The sequence below is a fragment of the Telopea speciosissima genome, chromosome 10, assembly GCF_018873765.1.
Source record: "Telopea speciosissima isolate NSW1024214 ecotype Mountain lineage chromosome 10, Tspe_v1, whole genome shotgun sequence".
Lineage (NCBI taxonomy): Eukaryota > Viridiplantae > Streptophyta > Magnoliopsida > Proteales > Proteaceae > Telopea > Telopea speciosissima.
Genome location: NC_057925.1, coordinates 1,844,949 through 1,864,593, shown reverse-complemented (window position 1 = coordinate 1,864,593; position 19,645 = coordinate 1,844,949). Strand labels below are relative to the sequence as shown.

Genomic DNA, 19,645 nt, shown 5'->3' with positions numbered 1-19,645 from the left:
TAGTCATATCTAAACACGCCATACTTTGTGAAGAGCTGTTCACACTTTAAGTCATAGTTGTCATGGAATCTAGGCGACACAAGGCATTGGAGAGGGCCTGCCTGGACAGAAGCCAACCCAGGTGCCTTGGAATCAGACGCCTTGACAACTATACTTTAAGTACATGTTTTTAGTGAGAGAGAGACATTTTTTCTTTGTAAGCCTATTATTCATTGAAGTATGTAGATGAGAAGAGTGTTGGCAAAAAATTAAGCAACTATTCTGGCAAGGAGAGAAAAACACCCTCCGGCAAGGGAACCGTTCTTAATCCCTAATGTTTCCTTTATCTTTCCCAAATTTCTTTCTTTTTCATTTTTTGTAACTTTTATTGGTCATTTAGGAGCCAAGTAGAGTTCGAGGGTTGGGGTTTCTTCTGTTCCAAGATCAGGATTAGTTATTGTCTTTGTTCTCTTGGGTCCCTTGGCACTAGAGTGAGAGATTTTTTCCTCTTTTCTTTAATCTTGTGAGATGGAGGAAGTTGTCTTTTAGCCAGATCTCTTTCTACTTGGGCTCTTGTTGTGGCCTTCTACTTCGTAGAACCACTTCATAAACTAACACAGATGAAGAGCAGGAAAAAAAAATCAAGACATAGAGATCAATTAGTCAACAATAAGATTTTGAAATCAGGGAAGGAAAAAGGAGTTCCCCATGGTCAAATCCTTGCATCAGGCTTTTATGTAGGTCGGAGAAAGCATATAATTGACAATAAGATTGATCATCCTCGAGTGTGGAAGCTTTCATTTGGGTCCTTGATAACATGATCATGATTGTAATAAATGTCAAAGCTGAGACATCCAGTTGACAAACAAAAGGTGGGTGAATGTTCCCTACATGGCTCATCAAGAAAGGCTTCTCATTAAAGGCTCGAAAATATGCCATGTGGAAGCTCCATTGGCATTCACAGTTTGTGGACATGTTGTCAATATCATCACTGTTCAGTTTGAAATTTACAGCCTAACAAGGAAGGAGATGTGAAGATCTGGAACTTGGTTGACAATTGAGCCTTAGCAGCTTCCTGGGAAACTTCAGTTCGGTCAAGGAAAATACAAGGGTAAAAATCCTAACATATGATAGAGATAGACCAGAAACTTGGCACTTGACTAACCTAATGGGAATCCTGCAAATCCAACGGTCATTAACTAAATGAGCCCTCCGCGCAGCTTAAAAAAGCCAGATCATGAAGAGAAAAAGGCATGGTTTAAAAACTTAAAATAGGGTATGGATTGGCCTCCATCAATTACGACTTGGATCGGATCGGAATTAGACATTATCGATCAGAATCAACAATAACCCTAGGAAAGGAACCTGGAAGAAAAGGCATAAGTGTCCAAAGATCTTTGGTTTTGGGATTTTTTTTACAAAAAAAAAAAAAAATTTCATTATCAAAAGGGGAAGGAGATACAAGGAGCCCCTAGAGAAGGGAAAGAAGAAAAACAATACAGAACATAATACAAACAAAGCAAAGCCCAATACATAGGGAGAGGAGGCAGTTGGCTGCAGAAGGGAGAGAGAGGCAGTCCCCGTGACATAACAATATGCATGTTCCATGGGGAATCAACACAACGAGAGCAGACCATAGATACCTTGCTTCTGACATCAAAGGAAATCGAGCCCCAAATCAACTGGAAGGATTTGGAACTGGAGGTCCGTTTTCTGAGATTACACTCCATCCGTATATGGTTTATAGTGGCACCAAAGGCAAGCTTGCCCACCACATCATAGGTTGACTTACCAACAAAGGACATAATGACATATACACCCACATCCATTCCCTCGCGAATGGAAGAATCCTTCGTCTCCTTGGCCAACATTTTGCCAATAGCCCTTTCCAAATGGAAGAAAAAAGGGGCAAGCAAAAAAGAGATGGTCCACATCTTCGAAAGTGTTCCAACAGAGGCCGCAAGAAGGAGAGATAGGAATCTGACGGTGAATAAGAAAAAGATTGCGTTGAGAGGCAGTTGAAGAGGACCCGCCAATCTTGCTGAAAAAAAAAAAGAAGAGAGGAATGCCAAACACTGAAGCTGTGACAAGGGATTTGGCACTTGAACCAAACTAACTTGCGCCAGGGGACAAGGGGCCACAAGATCTGATCAAATCCCAAGCTGCTTTGGAGCTGACAAGGCCCAAAGAAGAAGCATACCAAACTAGTGAACTACATAATCTCCCCTGCCATGAGGCCTTCTAGCGATGGAAGGCAAGGCATTCCGGACAACGGATAACAGGGGAGAGGATGAAGGCGGGGGGCCCAATGATCATGGCTAATGATGTCGACATTCGGCAACCATACAGCTTAGAAAGGCCAGAACCATAAATGGCTCTAGCACCAACTGAATGGAGAATGCCCAGAGGCTGCCAATGATCAAGCCATAGGAAGGAGGCACCGTCATCAATTTGGCAGGAGATGGTGGTGCAAACCCAGATTGGAATAACCCTTATTGGGTTGCTTGCCGGCCCCACCCAAGCGAGGAAACACTCAAGTCCAAATTTAAGTGCCAAAACAGAAAATAAATCAATGTTTACAAAGGGGATGGCAATTCTAGAAGCAAGTATGTAAAGGGATTAGAAGCACAACCATATGGTTATCTTCAACCTCACGACTAACCCAAAAAAAGTGGAAACAGCTACGGTTCAAAAGAGATTACTCCTTTGAGGGTTCTCTGTTGACTCCAAAATTTCAGGTATAAGTCGATATTGAAGATCTCTCTAGGATATACATCATTATCAGCCCAAGTACGAAGCAGGAGAGACGTATTTGATGTCTGGAACTACCGTTGGCAGAGGGTAAGTCTGATCTGAAATTAGCTTCGCAACTCACTGTTACAGCAAGGTTTGGGGATGGGAATCCACATGTAATGTCGCCCGAGGGCAAGAATTAAAGCCCCAAGGTTTGAAGGTAATAGGAGCAGATCTAGGAGAGATCGATGCCTCTCTTACTATATCAGAACTTGCGCCAGAACAGGCGAGGTTTCAGGGCATGTGACAGGGAGAAGAAGAAGAATATGGGATGAGAAGGGAACAAGAAGAACTCGCACAACACAACCACGGAGGCACTCACAAACTCAAAGCCAATTCTTTCAATTCATTCTTTTCAAATCTAATTTACTCTACCATATAACACGATTATAAAGAAAACTCCATTACATCAAAATAGAAACCTAACAAAAAAGGAAACCAACTCAAAGAAGAAACTAGCAAACTAAACTATATCTAAGAAAAGGAAACTACCAAAGAAATCCCTAAGTAATCTACCCATTCAAATAAAATAAAATAAAAGATTGCATCTTAAGTAAACTACCAGCCCTTGCCAGACCAAAAAACTGGTTTAGGACCAATCCTTGGTTTGGGCCTCCAAAGTGGGTCATGTCTGTCCAGCCAGGAAAAGCCAACTGCATCAGATGGCCCCGAGAGCAATAGGCCTAAGCTTCAAAATCTTGCACCAGACCCATGAAGCATCAGTGATGGAAGGAGTAGTCCAAATAGAATCATTGTGAAGAAGGCCAGAGAAGACCCAAATTGACCATAATACTTTTCTTTTTCCCCACGAGCTTCTAGATCAGCTTGAGAATACCAACTGAATTAACCTCTTTGATTCTTCGCAAGCCAAGACCTACCTCATCCTTGGGAAGACGACAGCGGCCCAGTGGGTGGGTGAACGAATCTAGAGGATTCAAATTCTTTCCATAGGAAGGCTGACATAAGGGACTCCAACTCCTTGATGGTGGACTGAGGCAACCCAAAAACACTAGACCAATAGATGACTGAAGGACTGATCTGATCAATTCCAAGCGACCAGCATAAGAGAGGACCTTGCCCTTCCACAATTGAAGCATCTTATGAGGTCTAACATAGGAGTGCAGTGATGAGCTGTCAACCTAGCCGGAATCAAAGGCAAGCCCACGTACTTGACCGGAAGATGGCCAATGGAGAACCATGTCTTCTCAATCAGACTAACCTTGTCAACATCAAAGACCCCTGCCAAGAAAAGAGAGATTTGGAGGGATTGATTTAAAGGGCCAACAACCCCTCAAAATGTTGCAAGTAAGACATGTTGATCTCAAGAGAGACAAATTTAGCTTTTGAGAAGATCATGAGATCGTCCACAAAGGTGAGGTGGGAGAGCTTAAGAGCCTTGCACTTTGGAATGGTAGAGATAAGTTGTTGATCCGTACAACACTAGATGCTTCAGGAAAGGGCTTCAAGTGCAAGGCTGAAAATGAATGGGGAGAGAGGACAAACCTGGCAAACCAGCTGGACTACCGTCAACAAGTACTGAGAAGTACGGAGAGGAGATGTAGTGATGGATCCAATTGACAAAAACTGGCTGAAAGCCCATCTTAAGCAAGGATTTAGTGATGAAGTCCCACCTCAAGGAGTCAAAGGCTTTGTGGATATTAATCTTCATTAGGGCGGCAGGGAAATGAGATTATTTGTCAAAGCTTCTAATAATCTCATTGCAAAGGAGGATATTGTCCAAGATAGTCCTTCCAACGATGAAAGTCGATTGATTCACCGACAACAAAGTCAAAGTCAACCACCAACTAAGTCTGTTGGCAAGGACTTTGGCAATAAACTTGTACAACAAATTGCACTGAGAAATGGGCTTGAACTCGGACATAGCGAATGCACCTTCCTTCTTGGGAGGAGGCAAAGAAAAGTGTGGTTAACCCTTGATCTGACTAGGGTTGAAGAAGAAAATCTTGAGGGCATATATGAGGTCTTCTTTTATAGTGTCCCAAGAGGTTGAGAAGAATCCCATACTACAGCCATCGGGCCCAGTGTCTAATATTTCTTCCTCAAAGGGAATAGCCTGAAGGGAGCTCATTAGGTAACTGGGAATGAACTTGTTGAGCTGATTCTCAGGGATAGGCCTAGTGGATGCCATGGAAGATGGCCAAAAAAATTTCTTAAAATAGTCAGTTGCCTCTGCGTTAATATCTTTAACTTGGTGGAGAGAGGAACCATCTCTAGCCAAAAGCATGGGGACGGAGTTGATATTTGTTTTGGATGTAGTTCAAAAATTCGTCGAAATTTCGTCAAAATTTCCAATTTTGGAAATTTTGACGAGGCCAAGACCAAATAACAGGTGAATTAAGGATGGAAATATTTTGGTCAAAATTTTGGTCATTTCAGCCGGTTGCTCCCCGAATTGACCAACCGAAACTCAGAGCAAAAATGCACTGTTGCAGTGAAATTTCAATCATTTCGGTACATTTTGGTCAGGCCGAAATGAGACCGAAACCCGAGTTTTCGAACTACAGTTATGGCTTTCATAGACCTATGAAAGTAAGCACAGTAAGAATCGCCGAGCTCCAACCATTTGACTCTAGCCTTTTGCCTTAAGAAACAGTAGCTAAGTTTCATTGATTTTCTGCCCTATTAGTGACTAAAAGAAAGAGAAATTTGTTAAAAAGAGAAATCTGTGTACATTCATGGCTGATTCGAAAAGAGGTTCTTAGAATCGGGGTTGGTCTGCTCCGGCTAGATTTTTTCGACCCTGCTAAAAAGGACAACTTGATTCTAGTTGAAGCCTAGTAACGAAACTAACTATTCAATTTTCCCTTGCTGGAAGAGTAAATTCACCATCTTAACATATTTAGCACCATTTCAGTTCTACTAGGTTTAAGATTCTGAATTTTGCAATTACAATTTGAATATCTTTTTTGTGTAATTTCAGACCACATGGAAGCACTAGCATCACTGATAATTGTGAGACAACCCTCATATCAGACCCTTTGACCAGGCTAACAATATGTGATTGCAAGTAAACAATGAAACAAGTCCAACAATGTGTGAGCAAGGATTCACAACAAACAAATGTTAACACACTTTGGTTTCTACTACAACTGCAGCAACATACCATCCCTTCCTGAACAGCATCAAACGTGAGGCCCTTATGCAACAAAGAAAGACGCAGAGAAAGCCAGATCTTTTTCTTCCCCTTATCCTCCATTTTGTCATCATTGACTTGCAAAACTATGCAGGAAACAAGCTGCCCAATGCAAAATATGCTGGAAAGGTAATTACCATCAGCATCCTGCTAATAAAGAAAAGAGAAACTTTTAGAATAGATCTAGGACTGTAACATATAAGAGTAAGTCCAACACGAAAAATTGTATACTGAAAATAAAAGAAGAAAAGTATAAAATAAAGTGGGCCATAACCAAGGAAATATTAAAGAAATCAATTCATCCATGAACACCCTTCACATAGTCCTTCAAACAGAATGTACCACCTTAACTTCATTCTCTGAAAAAATATCAGAAGCTTCATTTGCACGAACTAATCCTCGTAGCCCCCCTGGAAGAGTGACTACAAGATCTTTCTGGTTGACTTCACATATGACTCCCCACAGCTTCATTCCAGGAGAAACATTCTGTGGATTAACATAGAAACCAAAGTCTTAAGTATCAAAACTCTTTATCTTCTGGAACCATCAAACTCATGAAGAATAATTTAGATAATTCACAGCAAACAAACAAAAGATTTTCCTTTTCTCTTTTCTCCAAGATACCAAGGATAACTTCAGAGAAATAATGGGACGAATGACAACGCCAAACTCCAATGATTGGCACAGGGATTGAGGGGAGAGAAACAATACAAGTCTATACACCAAACACATCTTAAGTAGTAAAAAAATAATAATCATTTACTCCAAGTTATTCTGATATAAAAATAAGTTGGACCAAGCAAACTCAAACTTAATGAGACATCAATCGTCCATCATGTAATGCTGCAACAAAGAGTTTGACTTCTGTACTGTTTCAGAAATTAAACATTTAGTAGTTGTGTATTCAATATGAAACCAAGGAATACACAACACAAGATATAATACTTTAATACTTAAGTAACAGAACAGAATCATAGTAAGCAGTTGCAACTCCTGATCAGATCCACAAAACTAACCCTGTAGCTCAAGGAACCACCCCCCCCCCGCCAAAAAAAAAAAAAAGGCAAGGGCTGTAAGCCACAGTGGGCCGAGCATAGATTATTCCAACCCAAGTATGTAATGCATCAGGCCACACCTGAGCTATGCTCCAGGCAGCCCAAACCACACAAGCCCAAGTAATGTGAGTTTTTTTCATATTATATAGTTTGGAGGATTATATGTGCTAATAAGATGTGAACAATACAACATCTTTTTTATATAGTTTAAGTGGGAATATCAATCTTAATAGCAGTCACCATATGTGTTTGCATTTGAATACCTTCAAAGTGATCTTATTCACAAATCTAGGTAGCTTCCCTGTAATACCACCGCCACCGAAAAGTGATCCCAAATCTTCCTCCATAGCATAACTCTTTTTCTGTTTCATCTTCCTCATTTTCTTCAACTCCCTCTCCTCTGCTTCGAATTCAGCATCAACTTCGGCACGAACTTCATCCTCTTCCTGTCTACTCAGAGCACTTTTTCCGCCTACAAGACATCAATGGCTAAAGTTACAAACGTGATAATTTTCCACAGTTCAGAAAGTTCGAGTATTCCCCAAAGAATAACATCTTCTAAGTACAGTACTACCTCGAGGAAAGTCCGGAGCATCGTCTTCCATTACCACTGGTAAGACCTTCCGCCCATTAGCCTCTTTAGACTCGTGCTTGATCTTTGAGGTTTTCTTGAAGCTCTGATGCTTTGGTCCGTCTCTAGAGTTCTTCTTCGGGGATTTATTGGGTCGTGCCGCCATTTAGGATTACTAGCAGAGCTTCAGAAAACCTAACGGTACTTAGTTAGAAGATGACAAACTGACAATGCCGCAAGAAATAAAATTTCTAACTTTTCTCTTCCTGTGTTTTTTGTCATAAACAAAAATCTCATTTGTAGGGAATATTGGGAGGATTTCATTACTCAAAAGAAACCACCCATGAGGACAGAAACAAGTAGAACAGATTGAATACAAAAACGATTCAAAAATATCAGAGGTAAAGCATAGTGATGAAGAATAAATGAATACCAACTAACTAGCAGAAGCAACCGGTGGTGTTTCGTGGACAGCAACGGCGACGGAGGCAATCTTATACAGCGGCTTTCCCTCTCCGGCAGTGGCGCAGTAGACTCTTGAGTCTCAAGCTGAGTTCAACAAGGTCGACTGGGAAGAAAACTAAGGTGGTTTTGTGTAAAGGCCCAATCATAACGGTAAACCCTAATGTTTTCAACAAAGTTTTAACCGGTTCAAAACAAGGGTTTAATGGTTCAACACCGAATCGAATGGTTTAATAAACATGTGTTTTAACTACAAATTGAACCCAGTGATAAGTGGTTAAGACTTCAAGAGTGTCAAATGGAACCTGAACCAACCATTTTCGATCGAATCGAACCATATCGCATGATCCGGTTTTCATTTTATAGATTTTCTTCCTGTTTCGGTTTTGATTTGCACAGCAAAATTACGATTCTAAATCGAAAATAATCGAATAGAACCGGTACCTCTTACTCAAATACTAGCTCATGCATTAATTGGATTAATTAATAACATAATAATTAATTGAAAATTTTTCATAGACACCCCTTGTAAGTATATCAAATATCACGGACACCTCAAATATTGTCAAAATATCACAAACACCCCTTACTTTATGACTTTATTTTAATTTAATCCACTCTGTTAGATCTCTGTAATTAAGTGACTGTTAACTCTTTTTAAATGGCAAAATTACCCTTACTGCAGTGTGAACTTCCATAGCTCACAACATAGTTAAAAAGCTATTTTCTGTTTCTTCTCTTCTGGTACAACAACAACAACAACTCAACCTCAAAAAGCTATTTTATGTTTCTGTTTCTTCTCTTTCGGTAACTGTACACTATACTACAGTTATATTTTCTCTGCAGTTATGACTTATAACACTCCTTTCTAATGTAAGGTCAGATTATAGACAACCCAACCCCAATATTACCCACAAAAGTGCCTAAGAGTCCCAGCAATAGGAGTCAGCAATCAACAACTAAACAAGGCTGCTACAGGCCACAGTCAACCAAAAAAATAGCAAACTCATAATTTATTGATTATGACCAATAGATGGGCCTGACCTTTTAAGCAAAGAGAGGTCCAATAGGAGGGATGAGTCTCTGAAAATTCCAGACCAAGCTAATGGTCGGATGTGGAGATGTCAACAGGTCACCAAATTAGAAACTAAAACAAGAAAATAGAAACTCTTAAGGTGTGTATAGATCAAAACACCCAGCAAAAGGGGACCAAAATAGGATCGAAGGAAACTCTTAAGGTGTAAGGATAAGCTCCAATTCTGAGCTGATTCCAATCAATAGTTGTAGTGATATGACTCCTTCAAGTTGCAGCAGCAATAACCTCCAAAATAGACCAGCCAATAGCACAGATTAAGGGGTCTCAGTAGCTTGCTGATCTAAAGTCAGACCTGACCCAAACTCATGTCGAGTGGGCCTCATTGTGATAAGATTGTTAGGGTTTTAGGTTTAAGCACAAGGTTGCTTAAAGCAATGCACCCTGCATATCAAGTTTAGAATAAACAGGTTGCTGCGTCTAACTAGTACTTATATGAAAGACTGGGGTTTTAAGTTAGATGAGTTCTATTTAGTGGGGCCCACCACAGCCTGGTTCATTATTCAAGTAGATTTATATTATAACATATATTAGAGTTATAGAATATACCCAACAAAGATGTGATCCCAAAACTTGCAGCAACAAAGGTTACTCGGTTGCAGAGAAATCCAGACTTGAACCAACAGTAGGAATTAGAAACTAGCCCAGCTGCAAGCCCGCAAGGTGTAATTAGTGCCACAGATCAGTAAACAATTCAGACAGTGTGCAGCTATTTGGTGGACTCCATAAGAGACTAGTGGCTTCAGTAATGGAGCTCGATTACTTAGTTGCAGGTGAAGGAAAAAAATAGAAAGTAAGGAGGAAGGAGATCAAGTAGAAGAATGGGGGTCAGAGATAGCTAGCTATCTCAGCTTAGGCATCTCACCCTCCTCATCCTCTCTCAGGTAGGGCTGTAAATGGATAACCGAAAATCCGAATTCGATCCGCATCCGTATCCGTTTTGGAGCATCCGAATTCGTTTAGAGATATCCGGAAAAAAAATCCGAATACTCCGATAAAAATCCGAATCCGAATACTTAATTATAAAAAATTAAGTAAATAATGATCTTGAGGGTTTTTGAACATTCAACAGGTTCTAGAATATGAGGAAAAGAGAATCATGATCTAAAACTACGGATTGAGAGTGAATTGTATCCACTAGGGGGAGGAAGGTTCGGGTTACACAAGGCAGAGGTGTAAACGAATGGTCGAAAATCCGAATTCGATCCGCATCCGAATCCGTTTAGAGGTATCCGAATTCGACCAAAAAATATCTGAATCCGATTACATCCGATCCGTATCCGAGCCGAATCCGATCCGTTTACAGGTCTACTCTCAGGGGGAAGAATAAGGAAGAAGAAGGAACAAGATGGAATGAGAGGTTAACTAATGGGGTTAAAATGGATATTTCAACTTTGGGTGCTAATTGTGCTTAACGTCAAGGGGAAGGTTGATATTTTGACAATGTTTGGGGGTATTCGTGATATTTGATATACTTACAGGGGGTGTCCATGAAATTTTTCCTAATTAATTTAATAAACATAATTATTGTTTCATACTTCTTTTTTTAATGAAAGTATAATCACACAAACCACACACACCAATCCCAAAAGGTTAACTGACTTTTATGACCGTGGAATGGCGAACATACACAATACAATAATTATTGTATCATACTTGAAACATAAAATAAGTAAAATGTCATGGATTAACTATATATTGTATTTATTCAAGTATGAATTGAAAACTATGGATGATGTTAAAATGGATTAACAAAACCCTACTTTCTAATAGAATAAATAGTTTGTTTATCATGTGAGAGTGGAAAAGAAAAGAAAAAAGGAAGACAAATAATAAGAAAAGAAAAGAAGGACCGGTGAAGATTGGAAGTGTTTTTTTTTTTTTAACCACATAGGCATGGGAAATAAGATCAGTGAGGGAGACTGGGAGTGAATGGGTAAACACGGGAATATAAAGGCCTTGAAACCCAAGGTTGTCTTCATTATTGTTTCCCAAAATCAACACTACACAAACCGCATGTAAACAGATTGTGAATCAGATGAAGAAAAACATCTTTTTTGTATGAATTTATTCTTATTTATAAGGTTTTATACGTGGCTTTTAAGGTAGAGAGTATTAACACGAATAAAACGCATATTACGTTTAAAAAAAAAACACAAAACTAATCGATTGATTTGATACCCCTTGCCCTAAGGCCTAAACCCCGATCCTAACTCCCTAAATTCCTAATCGACTTATCGATCTCGCTAGGCCTGTCAAAAAAGCCCAGCCAACCCAAACCCGCCCTAACTCGCCCTGAGCTCGGCCCAGACCCAGACCTGATTTTTCAATCCGAAGGGCGGGGTTGGGTTTAGCATTACCCTGGCCCTGGCAGGGTTGGGTCGGGTTCGGGTTTAGGCCCTGGGCTTAGCCCAGCCCAGCCTGGGACCCTGTGCTAATTATAATTATATATAATATAGGTTGGGCTTTTGGGGGTCTATATAAACCAAAACTCATCCACTGTTCATTTCTCTACAATCCAAAATGATAGAAGCAGAGAAAGAAAAGAAGAGAGGGAGAAGAAAAGAAAAGAAGAAGAAATCATGGTTGCTAGTCTAGTAGGTAATCATCTCTCTCCCTACCTCTTCATTCCATCTGTTTGGGTTCTTCTCAAACCCTTGCTGAAACCAAAACCATGCTTCCCAATTCCGATTTTGATGAATAAATCCATGGTAGGATTCATCCACCTTTAAAATAATCCATAACCTAGTTATTTTCCTATTCCCAAATCATTCTTAGGTCACAATCAAACTGAATTGTTAGATTGATAAGTGTGAGAGTTGTTATTCACCATGCTTACATATAATTTAACTTACAATTTATGAATTTGAGACTCAATTATCCATGCATGCATGATCCAAACCTAGTAGTCTAAACCTAACCATGTTCTAATCAAATTAATAACCAATCCTAACCATATAAACTGAATTGTGACTGGTTGAAACTAATTCCAGCCATACATGGCCAAATCCTTATGCTTGAAACCAAAATCCATTGCATACACCTAACCCCAACTCAATTCAACAAATTACCCATTTCCCAAACTTATACTTAAGTTCAATTTGAATAATCTATGCCCTAGACACCATCCCTGTTTTCAATTGGACAAATCCAAGCCAAAACCTCCTTCTAAAACCTTGTTTTTCTTTTAAATTCGTTTGCTGTTTATCTCTGGTGGAAGTCACTGGTCTATCAGTGACATAGACCAGTGTTGCCGTCAAGTGGTTTCTTGACTCCAAACCTATTTTAACTGAACCCTAACCTATTCTAAGACTCCAGTAACATTAGGGCACCACCTAACATATATGTTTGATTGATAAATAATATGACATAACTCTTGGTCATCGAGCCTACTGACAATCGACTCGAGAACCAATTCGACTTCGCAAACTCAACCATAACAAAGTAAGTGGAGATAGATTTGATTTATTTTGGGAATGTTTATTTCATTTAGATTGTTTGTTAGGGATCATATGCATGCATGAATGTTGTCTTTATTTGGAAATAATCTATTGGTTGATTGTTTATGGCTTATAGATACAGAACTGTGGATTATTATTGAAGTGATGTGGAATGGTTTGAAATGTGAATATTGTGTTAGAATAAATGCCTTAGTCGGTTTGGAAATGAGTGGTATGATGAGTCGTAGTATGAAATGCATAATACTATTCACCTCATACTATGCCATTTAGTCTGCATATGACTATGAATGCCATTCCCTGGTGCTACAACCCTTACCAGCATGGGTTAAGGTGTTGGGTAATCATAGCTCCCCGTCACTGAGGAGTGTGTGGTATGCCGGGATGGGGTTTAGGCTATGATTATCGGGACGTACCCATAGGGTGGTAACAAATAAAAATACTAACGATCGGTGTGGGCTCCTTGCAACAATTGAGGTCACAACTTGGTGTCGGGGTGATGGAGCCAAGTATGTTTTTCGAGTTGTTGTCATAGTACCGACTTAGAGACTTAGGCATTTTATTAGGTGGAATTAAGATTAAATTTGAATCCATGCATATAGGATTTTGCTTTGTGTGTGAATGTGCTTATGTATGGTCTGTCTTTTACTTGTTAGGCTCGGTGGAGCTCACCCCTGTAGAATATTTTCTTTTAGATGATCTTGCAGGTGGATACGATGGTGGCGGAAGGGATTACTTGGAGAATAGGGACTGATGACGTGGTCTTTTCTTTTGTTGAAACTCTACTATTTTTAGCAGATGTATTTCCACTGTAAATATTTTAGTATAGTTTGTTTTTGGTCCGATGGATGAAACTATGTAAATACAGTCTGTCTAGGAAAAAGGGGATTTGAATGTAAATAATATGTATATTGTAACGCCCCAAAAATCACCCTAGCGGTTTAGGGACATTGACGGTCCACAAGATCGTTTATGTCAATGAGATATGAACCGGAGTAGAACAAAAACACAAGCACATGTCTAAAATATATAGATTAAGACTCCAACTAAAGTAGGGTAATTAAACTAAGCTATTACAACTTCCAAATTAAACTTAAAATTCTGAAATAAATGTTACAATAAAAAAAAATAAATTAAATTCAAACAAATTATAAGTTCTTCTAAAATTGAAAGAAAGTGTAAAGTTTCTAATAGTAGTTGTCATCTTCTACTCCAAATGCTTCGTCCTCTTGGACCTCATCCTCTAGTACATCCTCACATCCAGGTTCGCATTCATAAAGTTGTTCATTTGAAAAGTGGTGATGGTAAGCTTCGGGAAAAGCTTAGCAAGTAAATTCACAACAACTATACAGGTGTGAAAACTTGCACAAGTAATACAAAATGTAAAGACATACAATAATATGTATATATAAATTCGAAAAAAACAAAATAAAATGATCATAACCATATTTGCTTATCACAACTACTATAATGAAAAGTATATATGACAACAATCAACAAAAGATATATCGAAAGAATGTAAAATAACAAATACATCATTCCCTAATGGACTAGTGTGAACTAGTTATCATACACTGGTCAAGGCCCTCATGATAGCGGCGTATGAACTCCAGCTATGATCAACTATAACACCATTGTCCCCTCTCAATATCAAGAAACTAATGGAAAAACTAGTGACCAAACTTGCCTCAGACCGAGTCAAAGCCCCCAAAGGTTTTTACCAGCAATGCCCTCCTAGAGAGTTTTTGATCATCTCCATCTTTCTAGTAGTCTATATAGCTCCAATAAGGGTAAGCCCGTAGTTTAAAAACTCGCAAACTTATTCTTACCTCAACATATTCACCAATGTCAGTAAGGTAAACAACAAAATAACAATCAAGTGTTTGCTTATAATTTTAAGTTATACATCCAAGTTCGAAACTTAGGAGTCATGACTCCCCAATTCCATCCTAACGCATGCTATCAAAAAGAATGAAAATAAAGTTTGAAAACAGTAACTTTCATCAACATATCAATGCATAAAGTGAAGAACAATAATAGGAAAGATTGGGCAAAATCTTTACAATCACTTACCCAACAATAACATCAATGAAAGTAAAAGGTAAACCCGAAACATAATAAGATTTTTATGCATCATCCAAAAACATCATGCATTAGGTGATAATCATGAAGAATCATTCATAGACCCCTTCATCATACTATCAACAAATAAGCATTGGAATCATCAGTCTATAAACATGACATTATTAAAAATTATGCAGACACATATGTGAATTAAATCATAAGAAAATCACCATTCCTTGCAAGCAATCATGTGTTAACAGTTTAATTGAGTAGAAGCATGAATGAAATATATTGTTGGCATGATAAATCTCAATCTTAAACTAAATTCCACATTTAAAATTATGTTTCAAAACAAATTTTATATATAAAAAAATATCAAGTATAATGGTTGAAGATCTACTCACCTTGTGTGAAGCAATTAGGGTTTCTATAAGTGATCTCAAATCAATGCTTCAATAATGTTGATATATGTCTTCCTAATTCAGAACCACTTTAAGAGGCTCTCCCACTGCTACATCACATGTCACAGTTAGAAGATACGCAGTAGATGCCCGAATAATCAAGACTGGATTTAATCCTATCACCTACCGTTTAAATTTCCAGATTGAGGATTGGCTAAAGAGGGGTGAGATTTCACAGGCACAACAAGTCTTCGATGGAATGTCTTAAAGAAATACTGTTTCAACGAATACGTTGATCTCAGGTTATGTGAAGTCAGGTAATCTATATGGTGCACAAGAGTTGTTCGGTCGCACAGTCAATCGAAACACAGTGACCTAGACTATCTTGATTGTTAGATATGCACAATGCAACCAAACAACTGAAGCATTCAAACTTTTCTCGAAAATGCGTCGATCATGTTAGGGTTTAGGGTTTAAGCACAAGGTTGCTTAAAGCATTATACCCTGAGTATCTATTTTGGAATACCCAGGCTGCTGCCTCCAACTAGTATTTATAAGAAAACTAGGGTTTAGGTCAGATGGGCTAATTACTAGATAGCCCCATCACAGCCTGAGCTTTAATACAAGTAGGATTATATTAGAACATATGAAGGGATATTACATAAATACCCATACAGATCAGGGGTGGAGCCAGATCATGTCACCTTCACCACTCTCTTATCGGCATGCAACGGGTCCGAGAGTGCAAAACAAGTAGCTAAAGTTCATGCCCATGTTTTTAAATTGGGATACAAACCGACCCTTGTCATCTGCAACACCTTGGTTGATTCATATTGCAAAGCGCAATGCCTCGATTTGACCTCTCAACTCTTCATTGAGTTACCACAAAGAGATTGTGTAACGTTTAATACTATGATAACGGGGTACTCAAAAGGTGGGTTAAACGAGCAAGCGGTGAAACTCTTTCTGGATATGCATAAATCAGGGTGGAAGCCTTCCAACTTCACCTTTGCAGCTGTTCTTCCTGCCAGTATTGGATTAGACGACTTGGGTCTTGGACAACAGGTTCACACTTTCGTTCTCAAGACTAATTTTGTTTGGATTGTGTTTGTGAGCAATGCATTGCTTGATTTCTACTCAAAGCACTATTGTCTGGTGGAAGCAGAGAAACTCTTCTGTGAGAGGCTGGAATTGGATGGTGTTTCTTACAATGTTCTAATCACTGGTTATGCATGGAATGGGAAATATAAAGAATCCCTTGATCTGTTTCAGGAATTGCAGTTCACTGAATTCAACCGCAAGCAATTCCCCTTTGCTAGCATCTTGAACATTGCTGCAACTCTACCAACTTTGGAATTGGGTAGACAAATTCATGCCCATGTAATCGTGACATCTGCAGTTGAATCAGATATTGTGGATTATTGTGGAAAATTCGCTGATTGATATGTAAGCCAAATGTGGTTGTTTGGAAGAAGTTCAGATGATTCTTGCCAAGCTGATCCAGAGGAACACAGTTTCATGGATAGCCATGATCTCAGGCTATGTTCAGAAAGGGCTTCATGAGGCAGCCCTAGACATGTACTCCATGATGCGTAAAGCTGATATAAGCTCAGATCAAGCAACTTTTGCTAGCATCTTAAGAGCTTCTGCAAACATGACTTCACTTGGACTAGGGAAACAATTACGTTCCTACATAATCCAATCGGGGTTCATAACCAACGTGTTTTCTGGGTGTGCGCTATTGGATATGTATGCAAAATGTGGATCCATAAAAGACGCAAGCCAAATCTTTGATGAGATGCCAATTCAAAATCTAGTATCAAGGAATGCAATGATCTCAGCTTATGCCCAGAATGGAGATGGTGAGGCCACTCTTAGATCATTCAATGAGATGATTCAATTGGGTATTGAACCTGATTTAGTAAACTTTCTCAGTGTTCTATCTGCTTGCAGCCACCGTGGCCTCATTGAGGAAGGATTACAGTACTTTCATTCCATGATTGAAATCTATAAACTTGCTCCCAAGAGAGAACACCATGCATGTATGGTTGATGTCTTGAGTCGAAGTGGAAATTTTAAGAAAGCAGAGAAATTGATGTCTCAGATGCCCTTTGAGCCTGATGAGGTCATGTTGTTATCAGTTCAAAATTCTTGCAGGATCCATGGAAACCAAGAACTAGCAAAGAAGGTGACAGACCAACTCTTCAATATGGATCTCAGAGATGCAGCTCCATATGTTATCATGTCAAATATTTATGCAGCAGCTGGTCAGTGGGATGATGTTGGGAAGGTGAAGAAGTCCATGAAGGTGCGAGGAGTTAAGAAGGTGCCCGCTTATAGCTGGGTTGAGATCAAACAGAAGATTCATATATTTTCAGCCAATGACAGGTCCCACCCATGAATGGATGGGATCAGGAAGAAGCTCAAATGGTTGTCTGGGAAGATGAAGGAAGGGTACAAGCCCGATGCAAGTTGTGTTCTTCACAATATGGAAGAGGAAATAAAAGTTGAGTCTCTCATGTATCACAGTGAGCGCTTGGCAATTGCTTTTGCTTTGATCAGTACACCACAAGGGTCACCAATACGGATGGTGAAGAACTTGCGAGCTTGAATAGACTGCCATGCTGCAATCAAGGTGATTTCGAAGATTGTAACGAGGGAAATTATAATTAGAGATTCAAGTAGGTTCAATCATTTCAAAGATGGCCTTTGCTCTTGCAGGGATTACTAGTAGGCTAATGGACAAAGTACTAAGGATTTTATAGGCTTTCTTTCCCTGTCAACAAGGTTGAAGGTAATTCAACCTCAGTTTCATATGTGGTGGAATGAAAAGGCCAGAATTTCTGGAACCTCTCTCTAAGACTCTAACACAGCAATGTGTCAAAACTTCTTCCCCATTCTTATGATAAAGTTGAATACAGAATGCGTCAATGTTCAGATCTTGGATAGGAGTCATCCTCAGATGTGCAATATCTGGGGTTTCTGCAGCTGCCATTTGATCATATTTAATATAAATATATGCATAGGTCCTAGTTAGTAAAGAATTAAGTTGCAGGAATTGTGGTGGTTTTGATTAATTAATAAATGCTTTCGAATTGAGAAGCTTCGAGCTGGTAAGGGCCCTTTTTTCAGAGCTGAATTTTGATTATCAGAAGCTACCCCACTGTGAATCGCTCAGGTAAGGGCTTGGTTTTTTAGTTGAAGTTCTTATTCTAATTAAATGGTTAATCGGGTTTAGACTATGGTTTATTTTGAGTTTCTACAGAATGAACGTGGAAACCAAATTCTATTTTTCTAGTTCTGTCCTAAATTTGTGAAAAGAGCTGAAGTTGAGAGTAGAAAAATTAATTACCAAAAAAAAAAAAAGATTGTAGAAAAATTCTTAGGTGTAAATAGTTATGTTCAAAAGAATTTCGTTGTTGAGATTTATGTTTGCTCTGTAATTCTTGTTTCAATCATTTGGTCACAGATTTTACAATGGATGTAGACCACTTAAAATCTGATGGTGTACAAGTTCATTCTAAATGCATTCTCAGGGCTACCGTATCTGTCATCTAGTTTCTTCATGTATTTGGAAGGGGAAAAAATAGATTACGAATTAGTTCCAATCATCCTTATAATGCATAAGTTCTTCACAATCTTTCTAACAAGGAACAAATCTTTCCAATAGAGTATTGGCCTAATGATCTTATCCATTGATAGGTTTATAAATTCACAATTTTTTGACCATATTGCAGGTTAAATAGACGAGAATTTGAATTTTGTTAGCTGCTTGCCAAACAGAATAGCTTACAAGCTAGAATAAAATACATATCATCCAAGCCTATGGTATGATTACTATAGACAGATATCATCCTCCATAGATTCACATTTTTTATTTATTTATGTTGGATTGCAAGGTAATGGCACAATTATATAAATAGTGGGGTTGTGTTAATACCAAGGTAAAGGAAATTAGTTTGTATGGGAGGAAGGAATTACTCTGTAAAAACTCTTTTTCTTGCATATGTTGGGCTGGAAAAAGAGTTAACAAATAACAAAAACATAGGAACCAATCAGTTTTTAAATCGGATTCTAGATGAATCCAATTATTCAGGAAGATTCATGTTACATAATTAGGGTAACCAAACAGTTAATCTTTCAAAATTATGAATCCACAGAAACTGATTTCATGGAATCTGATCCAGAATCAAAATCTGCACCTCTGACGGGATTTGCAGGTTTATATCTTCTGATCAAGTAATGCTGTGGACAATGACAAGAAACTAACTTTTCCACCAAAAAAAGCAAAAAGACAAGATTCAACTTAATGGAGTGGTAGTTGATGCATTCACTGATGGGTTTTATGCTTTGAACTACTTGAATCTGTACTCTTTTAAATTCTGCTATTTATCAGTCAAATGGATAAATAGAGTCCTGGAATTCTGAATGAATAGCAAGTTTTGTATTCTCTTACAAGTTTATATTCTGTTCTGCATAGATAGAGATTGTCCTCCTTCCATAATTCTAAGAATTTACTTGAGAAATTGCAGACTACATTGAGCATGAAAAGGAAAAAAAGGAAACTAGAAAAAAACAAAAACAAAAAAAGAGGATACCCCCCCCCCCCCAAAGT

General features: G+C 38.6%; 1 protein-coding gene and 1 pseudogene across 1 annotated transcript in view; one reads left to right on the top strand and one right to left on the bottom strand.

Moving 5' to 3' along the window:
• LOC122641994 (rRNA biogenesis protein RRP5) overlaps nucleotides 1–7,825 on the bottom strand; it is a 93,615-nt gene extending 85,790 nt beyond the window's left edge. The window contains exons 1-5 of the mRNA XM_043835365.1: nucleotides 7,777–7,825; nucleotides 7,556–7,745; nucleotides 7,245–7,453; nucleotides 6,272–6,412; nucleotides 5,897–6,073 (exon numbers count right to left, since the gene is read on the bottom strand). Of these exons, the coding sequence (XP_043691300.1) occupies nucleotides 5,897–6,073; nucleotides 6,272–6,412; nucleotides 7,245–7,453; nucleotides 7,556–7,718 (690 nt within the window). The 5' untranslated portion in view covers nucleotides 7,719–7,745; nucleotides 7,777–7,825. The remainder of the gene's footprint in view (nucleotides 1–5,896; nucleotides 6,074–6,271; nucleotides 6,413–7,244; nucleotides 7,454–7,555; nucleotides 7,746–7,776) is intronic.
• Nucleotides 7,826–13,281: 5,456 nt separating this feature from the next.
• Nucleotides 13,282–17,884, top strand: LOC122642220 (annotated as a pseudogene).
• The last annotated feature ends 1,761 nt before the right edge of the window (nucleotides 17,885–19,645 follow it).